The 18927-nt window shown below is 52.7% G+C and overlaps 6 protein-coding genes across 6 annotated transcripts; 2 read left to right on the forward strand and 4 right to left on the reverse strand.

Annotated features, from left to right (window-relative positions):
* Nucleotides 1-1178: 1178 nt before the first annotated feature.
* LDX57_001472 (ATP-binding protein) lies at nucleotides 1179-4172 on the forward strand (the record flags this gene model as incomplete). Its single annotated transcript, XM_046083117.1, has 3 exons — nucleotides 1179-1971; nucleotides 2053-3950; nucleotides 4014-4172. The coding sequence occupies 3 exons, from the start codon at nucleotides 1179-1181 to the stop codon at nucleotides 4170-4172; spliced, it is 2850 nt and encodes a 949-aa protein (XP_045939074.1).
* Nucleotides 4173-5315: 1143 nt separating this feature from the next.
* On the reverse strand, nucleotides 5316-6631 carry MDH1 (malate dehydrogenase; the record flags this gene model as incomplete). The annotated part of the gene is made up of 5 exons (XM_046083118.1): nucleotides 5316-5909; nucleotides 5977-6071; nucleotides 6154-6303; nucleotides 6368-6485; nucleotides 6566-6631. The coding sequence occupies 5 exons, from the start codon at nucleotides 6629-6631 to the stop codon at nucleotides 5316-5318; spliced, it is 1023 nt and encodes a 340-aa protein (XP_045939075.1).
* Nucleotides 6632-7141: 510 nt separating this feature from the next.
* On the reverse strand, nucleotides 7142-8115 carry BOS1 (golgi SNAP receptor complex member 2 family protein; the record flags this gene model as incomplete). The annotated part of the gene is made up of 4 exons (XM_046083119.1): nucleotides 7142-7588; nucleotides 7656-7837; nucleotides 7925-8024; nucleotides 8113-8115. 4 exons carry the CDS (start codon nucleotides 8113-8115, stop codon nucleotides 7142-7144), a joined length of 732 nt encoding a protein of 243 aa, XP_045939076.1.
* Nucleotides 8116-8889: 774 nt separating this feature from the next.
* LAT1_1 (uncharacterized protein) lies at nucleotides 8890-9840 on the reverse strand (the record flags this gene model as incomplete). The annotated part of the gene is made up of 3 exons (XM_046083120.1): nucleotides 8890-8923; nucleotides 8992-9393; nucleotides 9536-9840. 3 exons carry the CDS (start codon nucleotides 9838-9840, stop codon nucleotides 8890-8892), a joined length of 741 nt encoding a protein of 246 aa, XP_045939077.1.
* On the reverse strand, nucleotides 9812-12222 carry LAT1_2 (putative pyruvate dehydrogenase complex, dihydrolipoamide acetyltransferase component). The gene is made up of 4 exons (XM_046083121.1): nucleotides 11841-12222; nucleotides 11716-11765; nucleotides 11375-11598; nucleotides 9812-11291 (listed from the first exon to the last, which is right to left on the reverse strand). Exons 1-4 carry the CDS (start codon nucleotides 11948-11950, stop codon nucleotides 10218-10220), a joined length of 1458 nt encoding a protein of 485 aa, XP_045939078.1. The 5' UTR covers nucleotides 11951-12222; the 3' UTR covers nucleotides 9812-10217.
* A 171-nt stretch (nucleotides 12223-12393) lies between these two features.
* On the forward strand, nucleotides 12394-18700 carry SEC7 (Arf family guanine nucleotide exchange factor SEC7; the record flags this gene model as incomplete). The annotated part of the gene is made up of 6 exons (XM_046083122.1): nucleotides 12394-14178; nucleotides 14231-14415; nucleotides 14481-16783; nucleotides 16839-17205; nucleotides 17264-18313; nucleotides 18376-18700. 6 exons carry the CDS (start codon nucleotides 12394-12396, stop codon nucleotides 18698-18700), a joined length of 6015 nt encoding a protein of 2004 aa, XP_045939079.1.
* Nucleotides 18701-18927: the final 227 nt, after the last annotated feature.

Below are 18927 nucleotides of genomic sequence, written 5' to 3' on the forward strand. Positions count from 1 at the left end.
GATTGAACGTATATCAACTACAGGTAATGATGAGTACAGCGATGGGGTCACTCGAGCCGCATCCTCTCCTATGCTTATATGGGTCCTGGAGTGCTGTGCTTCAAACATACAGCTGTCTAGGATTCTTGATGCTCAGTAGATTAAAGGGGGAACTTTCTACTTTGGCTCATGGGAATCGAAGACCATAAAGGCATTCTATTGCATCAAGCAGTATGAGGAACTAAGATGGGCTATAGACAAGCGCCTGCTGAGTCCGTGCATACTTTTTAGGGCACGGCTGGCGTGTGATGGACTCTCCAGATGGACTCTACATACATGATAGGCAGCACAACGTCAGCTGAAAGACCAGATTGGCTTGCTGACCTGGCTACAAAGCAAGCAGAGGTTACTCAATGGACATGAAAATGAAACCGGGCACGCCACATGAGACATTCCGAGCGCCAGCCTGCCGTGATGACTTCTGTGACAGCCCAAGCCAAGATGCCAATGAAGACGATTGCAGCCCGATTGGAAGGTGAGCGCTGCTTTTAATCGTTTTGAGTCATCCGTGCCCTATGTCCTGAGTACGTATGTGCCTATATCAACCTAGTAGGTAGACCTGTAGACCTGGGCGACTGAAGACACTGGCGGTACGGTCGATGCCTTAAGACCCAAACCCAAGACGTCTCAGACCTCTCCGACCATGAAAGACTTGAGAGCCGGAGGGATCGACGCCGAATTGCAAAGGCAGCTCATCGCGCAGCTTGAGAACGCCTCATTTCTCACCGCCAGACGCCGATCAGCCAATCCTCGCGACGCTCCAAAGTAAGGCGCCTACTGTCAGACGCTCTTATTTCGCTGGCTTCTCCTTCCCTTCCTTCCTCTCTTCCTTCCTCCTTCCCTCCTACGTCCCCCTTCCTCCTTATCCTCTCTCCCTCAGGTATCGGCCACCTTCCTGTCAGTGCCTTCTGTTCTCCTTCTCTCGTCTTCACGTCAGTCCGCTTTTAACTTCCGCTCATTAGATCACACCGGCGCTACCCACAAGCTCGTCCCTTTCCCCCCCGGTCCGTTCCTGACAGCTCCACTGCGGGCCCCATTTTCTTACTCCAATCACTTTTCCCGAAGTATACCAGCATCTGAGCATTATTAGAAGGGTATTGTATTGGTTCCAAGATAAGAAGAACCCCCAGAAAAAAAAAATGGCCGATCCTACCGCCGCCGCCGTCGCTGCCGAGACCAAACACGAAGCCGACCCCCCCGTCGATAATAACGCAGTCAAACCGGAGGCCAAGTCTGCAGTTTCCGTGTCTGAAACCGCTCCCAAGAAGACATCTTGCAAGAAACATCCCACAAAAGACTCAGACCGCACTCGAGATTCCAAGAAAAAGTCCCACAAGTCCAATAAGGCCTCGTCCATCGTCACTCCCAGCGACGATAGCTCGTCGGAGTCTAGCTCCGACGAAGACGATGTCGAAAGTGTCGGTGACTCCGAGAATGAGGACGAGGAGTCTCTGTCCGCAGAGTCCGAGTCGGCGCAGGATCGGAAGCACAGACGGAGGCGGGTGAAGAACCGATCCAGGCGGGCGCTAAAGGGCGGCCGGAAGAAGAAGACGCGGTCGCATTATCAGGACGATTCGGATTCCGAGGAAGAGGAGGACGACGATGAGGATCCTTCGTCGCTGGATGAGAAGACGCTGAAGAAGCTGGTCTTGAAGCTCAAGGCCCGCAAGGCGAAGAAGGTGCGCCAAGGTGAGTCTTCCGAGGATCCGCTCGAGGAAGAGGAAGAGGACGAGACGGATCTGGACGATACGGCTCTTTCCATGGCCAAGGAGAAACTGGCAGCTCTGCGACTCAAGCAAGCTGGTAGGCGCCGGGGCAAGCATCGCTCGAAGCGGGCGTCTGACGGTCTGAACGATGGCCAGAAGGGCTCTCATCGGTCCAAAGGTCGGAAGAAGGCGGCCTCAAAGATCGCTTTCAAAAGGGTCGATCAATGTTTGCATTCCCCTCCCTTTGCCTCACCTCCCCGATCTTTCTTGAAAACATTATAGCTGACTGTTTCTGGTTCTGTCTTAGTATGGGACAATACAATACACAATTTCAAGCTGACCGAGACCATTGATGACCCCGGGGCCAACGAATGGGACCAGTATCTGTTTACCGTGCGCCGCAAATTTGACTGGGATAACAAGTACCTCGAGACGGTGGTGGATATTAAGAGTAAACACCTTCGTGATGCTCTGGCAAAGGTTATGGACGGCGTCAAAGGGGTCAGCCTGGTACAGGAGACGGCGGTCGTCGATCCCAACATGCTTTTCCTGTACCTGGAGGAGACCCGTCAGTACATGAGGGAGCTGAAACAGCAAGCCACGACGGAGAAGAAGAAGAAGTCCAGAAACGCGGCCAGTCTCAAGGCGCAGCATCTCAAGGTCTTGCTGAAATATCTGGACACGGACTATGCGGAGACCAAAAAGACTCTCTACCCCTTGCTGGAGGCCAATATGATCACCTTTGAGCTGCTCTGGGCCTTGTTCAAACCAAACACTATTGCCTACACCCCTACATACGGCAATCAGGACGAGCCCCGCGCATTCAAGATTGAGTATGCCTCTAAGGAGTCGTCTTTCATGAAAGGTCAATGGTACAGCGTCGAGGGGCGCTACCTGGAGTACGATGGCAAGACCTTTGGGATGGGCACTATGGCTGCCGATGTAGAGAGTTTCAAAGGCGCTCGAAAGATTACCAGTCTTGGCTGCTACCCTCTAAAGTACCACCGCGAAGCCGAAGACGTCCAGGCCAAACTGATCGAGCGCGGCAAGAAGTTTGTGGCTCTTCGGGGCATGAACTACCGCTACCACAAGGGCATGGCCTTCTACAAGAAGAAGCGCACCGTCATCAAGGTCAATATCAATGGACGCGTGATGATAGACCCGGCCATCCATCGCCGCATCAACCCCAATTACCCCATCAGCACCGTGCGCCCAAAGGACCCCGACTATCTGGATGCCGACGACGGCGACGACGGCAGCGAAGCGTGCTGCTGCCCGATGTCCGGCTCGGACTCGGAAGAGCCCTACGCCCACCGCAGAGATTCGGACGCCCCGCAGGTGCGCTACAAGGTGATTCGCGACAAGGAGGGCAGGCCGCACGTGGTCGAGGTGGAATTGGATGAGAACGGCAACGAGATACAGAAAGAAGATATGGACCAGGTCGAGGACGTTGACCGGGAGTTCACGGAAGAGGAGCTTCTAATCGCCAGTCCCGTGGTGCTGGGGTTCGCCTTCAGCGAGAAATTGTGGCTCGAATTTAGCATCTCAGGGATCAGCGACATCGACTGGAACGAGGACGCGTTTGACTCGCTCGTGTTGCCGGACAACCAGAAATCCATCGTCAAGGCGTTGGTGGAGTCGCACACGTTCTGTGCAGCGCAAAACATCGACGATGTGATCCAGGGCAAGGGCAAGGGCCTTGTAGCTGTGCTGCATGGTCCTCCGGGCACCGGAAAGACCCTCACCGCAGAGGGCATCGCCGAACTGCTCAAGCGGCCGCTGTACATGGTCAGCGCCGGCGAACTGGGTACTGATTCTCGCACCCTGGAAGGCGAACTGAACAAAATACTGGATATCGCTCACTCCTGGGGCGCCGTGCTGCTGCTAGACGAGGCCGATATCTTCCTGGAAAAGCGTACCATTCAGGATATCCACCGCAACGCGCTGGTCAGCATCTTCTTGCGTCTTCTCGAGTACTTCCAGGGTATCCTCTTCCTGACAACAAACCGCGTGGAGACCTTCGACGACGCCTTCCAGTCCCGTATCCATGTTGCTCTGCGGTACGGCGACCTCCCCACCAAAGCCAAGCGCAGTGTCTGGATGCTGTTCCTGGAACGAGTACAGGCTATGGAGGGCGTCAAGACCGCCAAATTCAGCGACAAGGACTATGATGCGCTGGCTCGTCACAATCTTAACGGCCGCCAAGTAAGTCTTCTCTCTCTACAGGCACATCACTACTCCATGCCGATATATACTAACAAATTGCAGATCAAAAACTCTGTGCGAACTGCCCAGGCCCTCGCTGTCAATGAAGGCTCTCCTCTCTCGATGGAACATATCAAGCGTGTTCTCGAAGTCGCCGAGACCTTTGATCATGACCTTCGTGGCGGAATGGGCTACATTGATGCGATGAGAAGTTACACGTAGACTCCCCTCCCAAATCTTATTTCTTATGGATTTCTTTCATTTGGTTATTCTATGGGCGTGGAGTGCAAGGCATGAAGAATACCCTTTCTTTTTTCCTTCCGTCTGTTTCCGTTTCCAGTTTTGACTGGTTTCATTGATGACTGCCTCATCACTGCTTGACGACCTAGCTTTCGAGGCTCACTGACGATTCCACGATGTTATGCCATGATATGCAAAACGATCTGATGTCCTTCATCTTCCGTCCTTTCTTTCCTGCCCTCTGACTGGTTGCATCTTTCCATCATCGCTTTGTTTATTTTGTTCTCTTCCTTCAGCTCAGCCTACGTTGGTTCCTCTAGTTAGTTCTTGCGAGGACAGATATGCATTTTCTTGCCTCGATTTTGACGCACTTGAATTGATGATTGAATTGATTTACTTGACATTTTGTTTGATTGATTGATGACTGCCTAGCTAGCGAAGATACCGAAGATCCGTATTGATCGGTCTATTGATATCACAAATTGAGCCTTATTCTAGCTAGGTAATAAGTACCTCTTCCTGCTTACCCCGTCGGTTGGTGTTGGTTAGACAACTAGAGACCGAGTCCGTGACCAGTGCAAATGAAGTAAAATATATATACGAAACTTGGTTGCATTACTTGCTTTCTAGATGATCTTACTTCCATAGGTCAGGGTCAAACAGATCAATATAGCAAGCCCGCTCATGGATATTTTAGATGGATATAGTCTAGTTACTACGGGAGCACAAAAGGTAAATAAAGAAGAAGAAATTTCTTTCATTTATGTTATGGAAACATACGTCACGATCATGTTCCCTTTCCCCTCATCAACGATCCATTCCATTAGATTGAGCCATATGAGAAGAAACAAATTCCTAACGAACTCAATCCCAACGAAACAAGAAACAAAGAAAAATGCGGTTCCACATACTGCAGCTGCACAATCCTCCAATTATAATAGTCGATGCGGGTAGGGGGAATAAAGGGGGTAATAAGGATTCAAATAAGATGGGGTAGTAAAATAAACAAGATACACAAGGGACTGTTATACAAGGAGGACAGGCGGCTGCAGACGAATCGATCTATCTAACCCATTTTTGTATGTACCCTGAAGGTCTTTCTCGGTGATTTGAGAGAAGATTGATTTAAGGGTTGGCGGCAACGAAGTCAACACCCTTCTTGATGTTCTTCTTGAGGTCGGTAAGGGCGGCCTCGAGGAGCTTCTCCTCGTAGGCGTTGACCTGGCCGACGGGCAGGATCTTCTCGGCACCGTTGGGGCCGAGCTCGACCTTAGAGGCGAAGAAGTCGACACCCTGGTCCTTGTAGAGAGGAGAGTCAACGAAGGTAGGCTCGATGACACCCTTCTCGCCCTGGGCGGCACGGAGGAGGGACTCGGCGAAGCGAGCACCGGCCATGGCCATGGAGAGGGTGGCGGAACCGGCACCGTCCTTGGCCTTGACAACCTCGTCACCACCGAACTGGATGCGGTTGACGAGGGCGTCACGGGCCTCACCCTCAAGGCTGGGGTGGCCGGACTGGGAGAGGAGGGGAACGATGGTCACACCGGAGTGGCCACCAACGACGGGGACGGACTCGCCGGAGGGGTCGGTCTTCTGGACCTGGGAGATGAAGCGAGAGGCACGGACGACGTCGAGGGTGGTGACACCGAACAGACGCTTGGGGTTGTAGACACCGCGGGCCTTGTAGACCTCAGAGACGATGGGGACGGTGGAGTTGACCTAATGAGAAGAATATTAGTCGCCAGTTGCGCGACAGGGGAGATGATGAAAGTGATAGGGTGCGTACGGGGTTGGCGATGACGAGGACGTTAGCCTCGGGGGAAGCCTCAGCGGCGGCCTTGGCAAGGTCACGGACGATGGAGGCGTTGGTGTTGAAGAGGTCTATTCAATTGAAGAAAGTTGATCAGCTTTCGAGAACCTTGGAAGGTACTTAGGACAGAAAAATTGCGCAATGGGCTCATACCGTCACGGGTCATGCCGGGCTTGCGGGGAACACCGGCGGGAATGAGGACGATCTCAGAGCCCTTGAGAGCATCACGGAGACCGGAGGCGGTAGGGTCGTATCCGGTGACGGTGCTGTTGGTGTTGATGTGGCTCAGATCAGCAGCGACACCTGTAGATGGGGAGGTTAGCAAAGCTCCGATCACCGGCGCGGATAGATGGGAGCTGAAACACACCAGGGCCGCCACGGATGTCGTAGAGAGCGAGCTCAGAGACACGGGGGTTGAGCTTGAGCAGGAGGGAGAGAGGCTGGCCAATGCCACCGGCAGCACCGAGGACGGCAACCTTGGAGGCCTGGAGCGAAGAGGAAAAGGTTAGCACGCTGGGGACGAGCGCCGAGGTTCAAGGCGAGGAACAAAAGGTTCATCACACACCTGGCTGGCAGAGGCAGAGAAGCTGCGCTTCTGGAAGAGGTTGAAGGTCTGACGAGCAGCGAACATTGTGCTGGTGTGTAAGAGACAGAAAAAGATTCTATCTACAATTATATTGGGAGAGGGGGATGGATGGAGGATGGAGGAGAAGAAGAAAACAAATGCGACGGATGGAGGGAGGGAGAGGAAGAAGAAAGAAGAGAAGGGCGGAAGGGAGGAAGCGAAGGGCCCGTTGGTTGCCGGTGAGAAGGAAAGCAGAATAATTGGGGCGGCTAAATCGCTCCGTTTTCCGATCCCCACGACGGTTGACACGGCAGCCACTTTGGCCTTTTTCTCAGGGAAAGCTCAGTTACGTAGTGCTCGACTTGTAGAGTGTAGACCGAATTTACCCGAACTGCATCAAATATTCATTTCCCTCCCAAACACCGGCGCTGGCCAATTGAAACTAAATCACACAAACAGAGCAACAAATGGAAATTCAGAAAAAGAAAGGAACGATGGCTCAAGTCGCTGTTGATACATTAAGACAATCCCATCATACATAAACACCTCCCTTCCCCGTCACTTTCGCTTTCACCTTCACCGCAAAAAGTGCAAAACGGCCCAGCAGAAGAGGAAGAACAGGATCACCCCTGCCCAGAAAATCCACTTGTCCTGTTTCGCCCGGCGCTCGACCTTTCGAATCGTCTCCCCGCTGACGCCCAGAGTGTTGGCTACGCTGTACAACCGACGTTGTGTTCCCTTCAGAACTTCTCGCTGGTCGCCGAGATCCGCTAGGACCGCTCGCCCCCGGTCGATAAACTCATCGAGTTGCGTGTTCGTAGTACCGAGGAAGGACTGTTCGCGAAGCGCATGCGTCTCCCGGTTATAGTCCGCCGGCGAGGCACCGAAGCTGAGACCGGCTCGAGAAGAAGACGGGGCGAATGGCGACGGGTTGGGGAGTGACGATTGGGCATACGGATTCTCGGGGGTGGCTGTATGGTGCGGTCGTCGACCAAGAAGCTCATTGCGATTTGTCACGGATTGCTATAGCAAAAGATCGTGACTGTCAGCAACATCATCCTCCACTATCCAAGTCAAAGGCCAGACTCACCGCATCCTCTCTCTCTTTCCGTAGTTGATCGAAATGTAGTCGGTAGTCGGCGAGTTCGGATCGAAATTTCTTCGTTCGCTCAAATGCCTTTTCTTGTTTCTCGGGGATGAGCTCTTTCTTGGACAGGGCCGAGTAGTCGTCGATCGTTCGTGATAGAGAGGCAAGAGAAGCCGCTATCTGGCCTGTTGATTGTGCGATCAGTATCCAGCCTCCAATAGGCGCCAAAATAAGGCACATCCTGCGCTATGTATTCAACGGGGTCCACGTACCCTGCAAGGCTGCAGAGGATGTCGCAGGGGATTGCGAGAATGTGTCCAAATCGCGCCGGATAGCAGAAGACTGCTTGAGGGCGGAATTGAAGAGGGAATTCTGTCCGTTGAAGTTTGTTGTTAGAGATTTGAAAGCTATAAATATGCCAGCACGGCCCATATACTATGTATCGCAGGGGAGCACGCACCATATTTCCGTCAAGCGCAAAGTGATTTCTTTCTTCGTATGAGCAACCGGCGTGTTTATCGCGAGATTCAGGAAAGTCGCCAGAGAGAATATAGGTATAAGGTGTGTTCAAATTTCATAAGATTTGAAAATCCGTGAGACAAAAGGCACGAAGAAAATGCCGCTTCTAGTTCCGAGTCGGTGTCTACGGCGTCGACGTGTCCGCACGATGATGCTAATTATAAGTATGCGGGCCAAGGCCACATGTTCTTGCCATTCTGACGTCGCTGACCGCCTTGGCGATCTTCTGCCGGTCGGCTTCGAGTTGCCTAGCGACATCCAAGTATACATCGTGATTCTGTACACCGGAGTACGCTCTTTCACACTCGCTTGCTGTCATAAATAAATATTGCCCTCGGCGAAATCTCCACTTATTAATTACTATGGGTAGTCCGGACAGCAACATAGCGATTCGGTCTTCTCTACAGCTTCCATTCTCCGAGTAATATATATTTTACGGTTGAGCGAGTTTGCCAGTATCAGAGGAGAGTGTATTAACTAGATATGATAACGATCATTCCAGTAAACAGATGATATGACCCGAATAAACCAGTCAAGAGTACTGTAAATTATTGACATAAACCATAGAAATGAGAATCCTCCCACCACTGCTTAAACTCCAGCCTCTACAAATGAAACAAAACGAGACAAATTCGCAAACCCGGGGTAATAGAGACAAAAGGTCAAAAGTCAAGAGTCAAAAGACCGCATTCATCCACCAACCAAGTAGATATCGAGTCTATTTGGGGGGGTACTTGTTCTGAAGGAACCACCTATGCGAACGATATATCATTAGCCAAACACACCCCACAAGTCAACGCGATGGCGGCCGTGCACTCACTTGCTAACGAAGTAGTCAACTGCGCCGAAGGCTCCGACAGCCCCGGACCACAGACCGACGAGCTGCCACGACAGCTTACCGTCAAGGTGTTTTCGGTAGGCACCGAATCCAAGTCCTGCGCCGATGGCACTCAGAAGCACAGCGTTGCCCAGATACACGGGGTTGCTCTTGTTGTTACGGATGCCGGAAGACTTGGCCTTGGCTTTGCGCTCGGTGCGAGCCTTCTTCTCCTTCGCTGCTTCCTCCTCTTCGCGCTCGATGCGCTCGGCCTGGGTCGACGTCTTGACGTCCTGTTCCAGGAAACTGGAGTCTACCGTGGTCACGTGCGGGGAGTCGACGTCCACCAGGGATGCCGTGCTTTCGGACTCATCCTTGTAGACCTTGGAGATGTTGGGCGCGCGACTGGATTGGAATGTTAGCTATTTTCCGAATCTTTAGAAGTAGTCGGATATGTTCACTCACGCCTGGGGATGAAGCAGTCAGCGTGCGATTCCATCAAAGACCCGGCTGGTGCCAAGACGAGAGTTTAAGGGATGGAACTTACTTCGGCTGGGCTCTGCTTCGGGCCCTGGGCAGCAGCGTCGGCGTAAGACATTCTGACGGTGTTGTTCGTAGGAAGAACTGGGGATGGGAGAGAATGTGGGAGAGTCTGCTCAGAAACCATGAGATCACGCCATCCTTGGAAAACGACCAACCAGTCGCAAAGATGCGAAGCCGTCGGCTCGACCATCTAACATGACTTACTGAGGAGGAATAGGAGCAGAATGGAGGGAAAGTTGAAGAATCGGTTGACCTCGGGATCGTGTGCAGGAACGAGACAGAGAAGAGAGTTTTGGGAATGGGTGGCATCGGCCTTTATACGCGGGCCTTCCAGGGAATGGAAGTATGACATCACGTCATAGAGTGGGCTCATGCGCGGACACTGCCAAGCCCCGGCCAGCAGCCACGCACCTCCGGGATCGCCTGGGCCTTTTAAGCTTCGAAGTGGATTCTTAACTTTGGGTTTACTGTATAGAACTACAGATGTAACATGAGTAGAAGGACTACGCCAAAGACATTCAACAAACATAGGAGATAGAATTGAGATCTTATGAACTGTACTTTAAAAAGGGTCTCTGATGACCCAAAAGGGGCAAAAACTAAGCTGATTTTTAATACATATTAAAACAAATCCTCCAAAAGACCACGGAACCCCGAATGGAATTCCAAATCAGCCGCAAACGCGCTTACAAAAGGAGATCCAAGGGGTTCTCGACGATCTTCTTCAGCTCCTTGATCCATTCACCTCCGACAGCACCGTCGACAACCTTGTGGTCGAAGCTACCAGTGACGATGATCTGGTCATCCCACTCGACGGAGGTACCCTCCTCGGTCTCGACGGGGACGGCGACCTTGCGAGTGGTACCGACGGCCAGGATACCGGCCTGAGGGGGGTTGATGACGGCGGTGAAGCGCTCGACGGCGGCGTTCATGCCCATGTTGCTGATGGTGAAGGTACCGCCCTGGTACTCCTCGGGCTTGAGCTTGTTGTCACGAGCACGCTTGCCGAGGTCCTTGATCTGGTTCGAGATGTTGGACAAACCAAGGTTCTGCACGTTCTTGACGACGGGGGTGATCAGTCCGTTGGGAGTGGCCACGGCAACGCTGATGTCAGCGGTCTTGTGCTGACGGATGACGACCTGACCGTTCTCCTCGTGCCAGCTGGAGTTGACAGCGGGGACCTTCAGGAGAGCGGCGGCGCAGGCCTTGACGAGGAAGTCGTTGACCGAAAGCTTGTACTTGCCATCCGCGGAGGCGTTCAGGGCCTGGCGGAGCTTCAGAAGCTTGCTGACCGACAGAGTGGTCGAGACGAAGTAGTGAGGGTTCTCGCGCATGGACTGCTGGAGGCGGTTGGCAATGGTCTTGCGCATCGAGGTGAGAGGAACGTCCTCGTAGGTGGGACCGGCAGCGGCGGAAGCGCTGGGCTTGAACTTCTCGACATCCTCCTTGGTGATCTGGCCACCACGGCCGGTACCCTTGAGAGCCTTGATAGAGACACCCTTCTCGAGAGCCAACGCCTTGGCGGCAGGGCTGATGGCGGGCTCACGATCCAGACTGGGCTGGAGCTTCTCACCCGAAGTCTCGGGCTCCTGAGCAGCGGGTTCGGACTCCGATGTCGAGGGCGTGGGGGCGGCATCGCCCTTGGACTCTTCCTTGCTCTCCTGAGCGGGCGCGGCGGACTTGTCGCCACCAGCATCTTCCAGGGTGAACGACTCGAATTGGGAAACATCGGCACCCTCTTCAACCAGAACGGCGATAGGCTGCGTAGAAAGAAAAGAAAACCCCCGTCAGCAAAACTCTGCTAAAGACCAAGTGGCCAATTCCGGAGAGGTAAAACACATACCGAGCCAACGGGAACCTCCTTCTCACCAGTTTCCTTCAAGACCTTGGCGAGAACACCCTCCTCCTGGAACTCGAAGTCCATCTGTGCCTTATCGGTCTCGATTTCCACCAGGACATCACCGGGCTGCAGACCGTCACCGGCCTTCTTTTGCCATGCGCCGATGTTTCCGGCCAACATCGTCGGCGACAGAGCGGGCATGCTGATGATAGTGTGGGGAGGGAAGGCTGTGAAATCAACATGTTAGAATGGAATCCTTCCCTGGGTGATGGTGGTGGTGATGGTGTGCGAAGATGGCACGCAAATAAGCAGTGCGGAAAAAAAGAAAAAACGGGATAACATACACTTCGAGGCATAGTATCGGGAAAGGGCGGAGAAGGCAGGCAATTGAGGTCTGCAAAATAGGAGAAAAAAGACATCAGCATCGCGGGATTGACGAAAGAATCAGGGAATCGATGGAGGCTCATACTGGAGAGTCTCCTTGAATCTGTGCATGGCCTGCGGCCTCTTCAGGCAGGAGGCGCCTTTGGAGAGGAACATGGCGCTGGGGGTGCGCATCCGGACAGCAGAGGCAACCATGGTGCCTAAATGCTGTGATTATGATACAGGGAGAAGGCCCGCGGCTCAATCAAGAGTGGAGAGGAGATGAGAAGGGGATGGAATGACGGTGGCAGGTGGACGGGGCCCGGTATCATAAAGAGTTGAGGATTGCAGCTCTAAGGAACTTTTCTGTTGAGCTTCCCGGTGAGCGATCGGAATAGACTCGCCGGCTGCCGCCGTAGTCCCATTTACGTAAGCCGACCTGGCGTCTCCGGTCCCTGCCGACCGCCGTAGATTTGTCGTCGCCCGCGGGAGAAGACACGCATGCTTATGGGGCCCGCATAGCAGCTGGTCGCCTTTCTCTCCCGTGCTGTCTTGTCTCCTCTCTCTACGTTCCCTTCCGCTTCACTAGTCCCTCAATTAGTCCCATGTGGACCCCTCGTCTACATACTTCTGGATTCTCCGGACGGAGTCTCGCATAAATGGCGGAAGTCGAGAATGGCTCTCCCCACGGGCCGGCCCAAACACCGCAGCCAGACGCCAAAGAGACCGGGGTGGATGTCTCCACGCACTCCGAGTCCCCTGAGGTCGTTGACGAAAACAAGCCTACGTTGCCAATTGAGTCAGAACGCCTAGAGATTGATACGGATCAAACGCCGGAGGATAACGAATCGCAAGCCAAATCGGAGCCTGCTGACAGTACAGAATCCACCGACCACGATTCATCTCCTCCGCAGGCCCCCGTCGAAACCGCAGAGACCGGGGAGGAACCGCAACCTTCACCAGACCGGAAGGAGGAGGAAGGAGAAGAAGAGAAAGACAAAGAAGGAGATGCAGTTAGCCCTGCCGAGGGTTCAACGGCCAGCCCTGAGAGGGACACCCCTGGCGAGATTAAGAATGCCGATGATACAGCTCCTGCCCAGGATGAGCCTGTTTCCGATGCCCGATTACGCTCGGATTCGAGGTCGACAACTGCCACGTTTGCGACCCAGCGATCTGTGCCCGTCAGCTCCACCGTGTTCATCGTGACCGCACTCGACACTATTGGCGCATCGAGGGAAGCACGCAAGAGCAAGGAATTGGAAGAGGCCGTCAGGAATGCGCTCGCGAACGTGAAACAGTTGGACCGTCAACCCATCGATCCCGAACTTATTTTCCGCCCTCTATATATCGCAACCAAGAGCCTTAGCATTCCCTTGCAAGTGACGGCGCTTGATTGCATTGGCAAATTAATCACGTATTCCTACTTTGCCTTCCCTTCGGCGCAGGACATTCAAACCGAGACTGCCTCGGATCAGCAGCCACAACAGCCACCTTTGATCGAACGAGCCATCGATGCTATCTGCGACTGTTTTGAAAATGAAGCCACGCCGGTGGAGATTCAACAGCAAATCATCAAATCGCTACTCGCGGCAGTGTTGAATGACAAAATCGTGGTGCATGGAGCGGGTCTCCTAAAAGCTGTTCGCCAGATATATAACATCTTTATATACTCTAAGTCTAGTCAAAACCAGCAAATTGCTCAGGGATCTCTGACGCAGATGGTCAGCACGGTGTTCGATAGAGTGCGCGTGCGACTGGAGCTGAAGGAATTGCACATGCGCGAGGGTGAAAAGGGCCAGGGAGCTTCCTCGGACACCGTTGCCCTCGAACCCGACGTGGCCCAGACGAACGATGAAGATCCCGTGTCGGATGCAGCCTCCGCGACTGTTGCCGACCAACCCGTCTTGAAAGAGCCCGTGGAAAAACTCACACTGCAAAGCTTCGAATCAAGCAAGGATGTCACCTCCGTCAACGATAATGCCCCAACGACGGTCACTCGTGCGAAGGTCGGCCAGATGCATGCAAAATCTTCAAGCGGAGGATCTGATGACAGAGAAGACACTGATGGGTCTGCGGATGATGACGAAGACGAGGTTTACGTCAAGGATTCGTTCTTGGTATTGAGGGCCCTCTGCAAATTGAGCCATAAGATTCTCAGCCACGACCAGCAGCAAGATCTGAAATCGCAGCACATGCGGTCGAAACTACTCTCCCTTCATCTCATTCATTATCTCATCAATAACCACGTCGCTGTGTTTACGTCTCCGCTTTTGACGATCCGACAGAGCTCCAATAGCGCAGACGCCATGACGCTTCTTCAAGCTGTCCGGCCCCATTTGTGTCTGAGTCTTAGTCGCAATGGATCTAGCTCCGTGCCAAGAGTTTTTGAAGTTTGCTGCGAGCTATTTTGGTTGATGCTTAAGCACATGAGGGTCATGATGAAGGTTTGTTTCCACAGATTTATGTTATCTTCCTGATGTATCTGACACCAAACAGAAAGAGCTTGAGGTTTTCCTGAAGGAGATCTACCTCGCAATTCTCGAGAAGAGAAACTCGCCCACCTTCCAAAAACAATATTTCATGGAGATCTTGGAAAGGCTAGCGGGTGATCCGCGGGCGTTGGTTGAGATATATCTCAACTACGATTGTGACAGGACAGCGCTAGAAAACATTTTCCAGAAGTATGTTTGCAGCCACCGATTTACCTTTGTCGTTATAACAGTGTCTAACGTGTTGTTTTGTACAGCGTCATCGAGCAACTTTCGCGGTATTGCAGTGTACCAGTTGCTGTGAATGCCTTGCAGCAGCAGACCTTCCAGGAGCACTATGTTAAGATCTCGAAGCTGGGGAGCGACTGGCATCAGCGTGGTACTCTGCCCCCTAACCTCACAACCGCCAATATTGCCAATGCCCAGCAGCCCAATCTGCAAAATGTACCTCCAGAGTATATACTGAAGAATCAAGCCGTTGAGTGTTTGGTGGAGATTCTGCAATCGTTAGACAATTGGGCCTCTCAGCGCATAGCGGACCAGCCAGCTGCTGTTCCGAATCATTCGTCGCAAAAGTCCATGGATAACTCCAGGGAATCACTTGACACCAACGTCGGCGCCTACCTATCCTCACCGAGGGTCGATGGTGATGGCAGCACCGGTCGGTCAACGCCAGTGGCCGAAGATGACCCCGGCCAGATAGAAAAGGTTAAGCAGCGGAAGATTGCACTCACGAATGCCGTTCAGCAATTCAACTTCAAGCCCAAGCGTGGTATCAAGCTCTTTGTGCAAGAGGGTTTCGTACGGTCCGATTCCCCAGAGGAGATGGCGGGCTTCCTCTTCCGAAACGACCGGTTAGATAAGGCCATGCTAGGCGAATACCTTGGTGAAGGGGATGCTGAAAACATAGCCATCATGCACGCATTCGTGGACATGATGGAATTCGCGAAGCGGCGCTTTGTGGATGCCCTCCGTCAATTTCTTCAGCACTTCCGACTCCCGGGAGAGGCCCAGAAGATTGATCGATTTATGCTCAAGTTTGCTGAACGGTACACAACCCAGAACCCAAATGCTTTCGCTAATGCCGACACCGCTTACGTCCTGTCGTACTCTGTCATCATGCTCAATACCGATCAGCACAGCTCTAAGATCAGGGGCAATCGCATGACCAAGGAGGACTTCATCAAGAACAATAGGGGCATTAACGACAATCAGGATCTGCCTAATGATTACCTGGGGGCTATCTACGATGAGATTGCGCATAACGAAATTGTGCTTGACACCGAGAGAGAGCATGCTGCCAACGTTGGAATCCCAACCTCCACCCCTGCTGGCTTGGCATCTCGGGCTGGGCAGGTCTTCGCAACTGTGGGACGGGACATCCAGGGCGAGAAGTATGCACAGGCGTCCGAAGAGATGGCGAACAAAACCGAGCAACTCTACCGAAGCCTTATCCGGGCCCAGCGAAAAACCGCCGTCAAAGAGGCTCTGTCACGTTTCATTCCCGCCACCTCCGTCCGACACGTCGGCTCAATGTTCAATGTTACTTGGATGTCTTTCCTTTCTGGCCTTTCGGCCCCCATGCAGGACACCCAATACCTGGAAATCATCAAGCTCTGCATGGAGGGAATGAAGCTTGCCATTCGCATTAGCTGCGCGTTCGACTTGGAAACTCCACGGGTCGCATTCGTGACGGCTCTTGCCAAGTTCACGAACCTGGGCAACATTAGAGAGATGGTGGCTAAGAATGTGGAAGCATTGAAGGTCTTGCTCGACGTCGCTTTGTCAGAAGGAAACCGGCTGAAGAGCTCCTGGAGAGAGATCCTGACCTGTGTCAGTCAACTTGACCGACTCCAGCTCCTGACGGATGGCGTCGACGAGGGGTCTCTGCCTGATGTATCTCGAGCCCGCATTGTGCCCCAGGCCTCTTCGGATGGCTCCCGCAGGTCGATTCAATCGGCCAGGCGGCCCCGTCCGCGATCGGTAAATGGCCCGGCAGCCTTCCGAGCAGAAGTCGCCATGGAAAGCCGATCCGCGGAGATGATCAGGGGCGTAGATCGTATCTTCACAAACACTGCCAATCTATCCCACGAGGCCATTATCGACTTCATCCGTGCGCTGAGCGATGTGAGCTGGCAGGAAATTCAATCCTCGGGACAGACTGACTCCCCTCGGACATACAGTTTGCAGAAGCTGGTCGAAATCAGTTACTACAACATGACCCGAGTCAGGATTGAATGGTCAAAGATCTGGGAGGTCCTCGGACAGCACTTTAACCATGTTGGATGTCATTCAAACACAACGGTTGTCTTCTTTGCGTTGGACTCGCTTCGTCAACTTTCCATGCGCTTCATGGAGATCGAAGAACTGCCGGGATTCAAGTTCCAAAAGGATTTCCTGAAGCCGTTTGAGCATGTCATGGCCAACAGCAATGCCGTGACGGTAAAGGACATGATCCTCCGATGTCTCATTCAGATGATCCAGGCACGGGGTGACAACATTCGATCCGGTTGGAAAACTATGTTTGGCGTGTTCACAGTTGCTGCTCGGGAGCCCTATGGTAAGTCTGTGCAGTAAATTAACTCGATTCAAATTGATATCTAATGATCTTACAGAGGGCATTGTCAACATGGCTTTTGAGCATGTCACCCAAGTTTACAACACCCGTTTCGGTGTTGTGATCACACAGGGCGCCTTCCCCGATCTGATCGTTTGTCTCACGGAGTTTTCTAAGAACATGAAGTTCCAGAAGAAATCCCTACAGGCAATTGAACTCCTTAAATCCACCGTCACGAAAATGCTCAGGGCACCGGAATGCCCTCTCTCCCACCGCGGCGCCCAATCACAGGAGGTCATCATTGACTCTACAAACCTTGCGAAACAGCTTACCCGCCAGTCAAAGGAGGAGCAATTTTGGTATCCTATCTTGATCGCCTTCCAAGATATCCTGATGACCGGCGATGACCTTGAGGCTCGATCACGGTAAGAACCTGGTCTTCGAACACTCTTCTGGCGTATTTGCGCTAACATGCTTGAACAGGGCATTGACGTATCTTTTTGATACATTGATCCGATACGGTGGCGATTTCCCTCAAGAGTTCTGGGACGTCCTTTGGCGGCAGCTTCTTTACCCCATCTTCGTCGTGCTGCAGTCGAAGTCTGAGATGTCTAAAGTACCCAACCACGAGGAGCTTTCGGTGTGGCTTTCGACGACGATGATTCAGGCTCTGAGGAATATGATTACCCTGTTCACGCATTATTTCGACGCGTTGGAGTACATGCTCGACCGCATTCTGGAGCTTCTGACTCTTTGCATTTGCCAGGAGAATGACACAATCGCCCGCATCGGTAGCAACTGTTTACAGCAATTGATACTGCAGAATGTTTTGAAATTCAGGCAAGAACACTGGACCAAGGTTGTGGGTGCCTTCGTTGAGCTTTTCAGCAAGACTACCGCCTATGAGCTGTTCACAGCCGCCGCGACAATCTATACGAAGTCGCCGAACTCGCAGAAACCCGCCAATGGCGAGACGGACGGCTCCGAGGATGGCGCGCCAGAATCGGCCGACTCGGCATCCGTCCCGGAAAATTTCGGCGACTCTTCGAAGACCAACGGATTGCAGCATGTGGAACATGAGCATGAGGAGGGTGACATGCCTGCCGCGTCCAACGCCGAGTTGGAGGACTACCGACCCCAAGCCGATGTGCAACAGCAGCCAGCCGCCGTCACTGTCGCACGACGTCGGTTTTTCAACCGAATCATAACCAACTGCGTGCTCCAATTGCTCATGATTGAGACCGTACATGAGTTGTTCTCCAACGATAAAGTTTATGCACAGATTCCGAGTCATGAACTTCTCCGGTTGATGGGACTGCTGAAAAAGAGTTACCAATTTGCCAAGAAATTCAATGAAGACAAGGAACTCCGGATGCAGCTCTGGCGCCAGGGCTTCATGAAGCAGCCACCGAATCTGCTGAAGCAGGAGAGTGGGAGTGCGGCGACTTACGTCCATATCCTTTTCCGCATGTATCACGACGAGAGGGACGAGAGGAAGAGCAGCCGAGCGGCGACAGAAGCCGCCCTCATCCCGTGAGTTTCCCGGCTACTTCCCATGAGGCAAATTTCAATTAGATACTAATTCTTTCATTTAGACTCTGCGCCGACATCATTCGCAGCTTTGTCCTCCTGGATGAAGACTCGCAACATCGCAACATATTAGCCTGGCGCCCCGTTGTTGTTGATGTTCTCGACGGCTACACCAACTTCCCATATGAAGGCTTTGACAAGCATGTTGAGACCTTCTACCCACTTTGCGTTGAGTTGCTAAGTCGCGACCTGAACCCTGAAATCCGGGTGGCACTTCAGGCCCTACTTCGGAGAATTGGTGAGGCGAAGTTGGGTATTCCTGTGCCCCCGACGCCCATCAGTCCGAGGAAGTCCATTTCCCAGTCATCCACCCGCAAGCCCAGTAGTTAGATTTGACTGGGGGATGTGCTGAGCTTACCTATTTCCTCTCTACCTTTCCTTGTTACCGTTTTTGGATATCCTCGCCTCCTTGATTGTCGGGCTTGTCTCGCACTGGATGGAATACCTGTAGACTTAGCAATGCTTTCAGTTTTTTTCTTATTGACCTTTTTTCCTAAACAACCCATTGAGTTTCTTCATTTGAGCTGGGCTTTATACATGTATGTACACATCCAAAC

This window comes from Aspergillus melleus (assembly GCF_016097325.1).
Source record: "Aspergillus melleus strain CBS 546.65 chromosome Unknown contig1, whole genome shotgun sequence".
Lineage (NCBI taxonomy): Eukaryota > Fungi > Ascomycota > Eurotiomycetes > Eurotiales > Aspergillaceae > Aspergillus > Aspergillus melleus.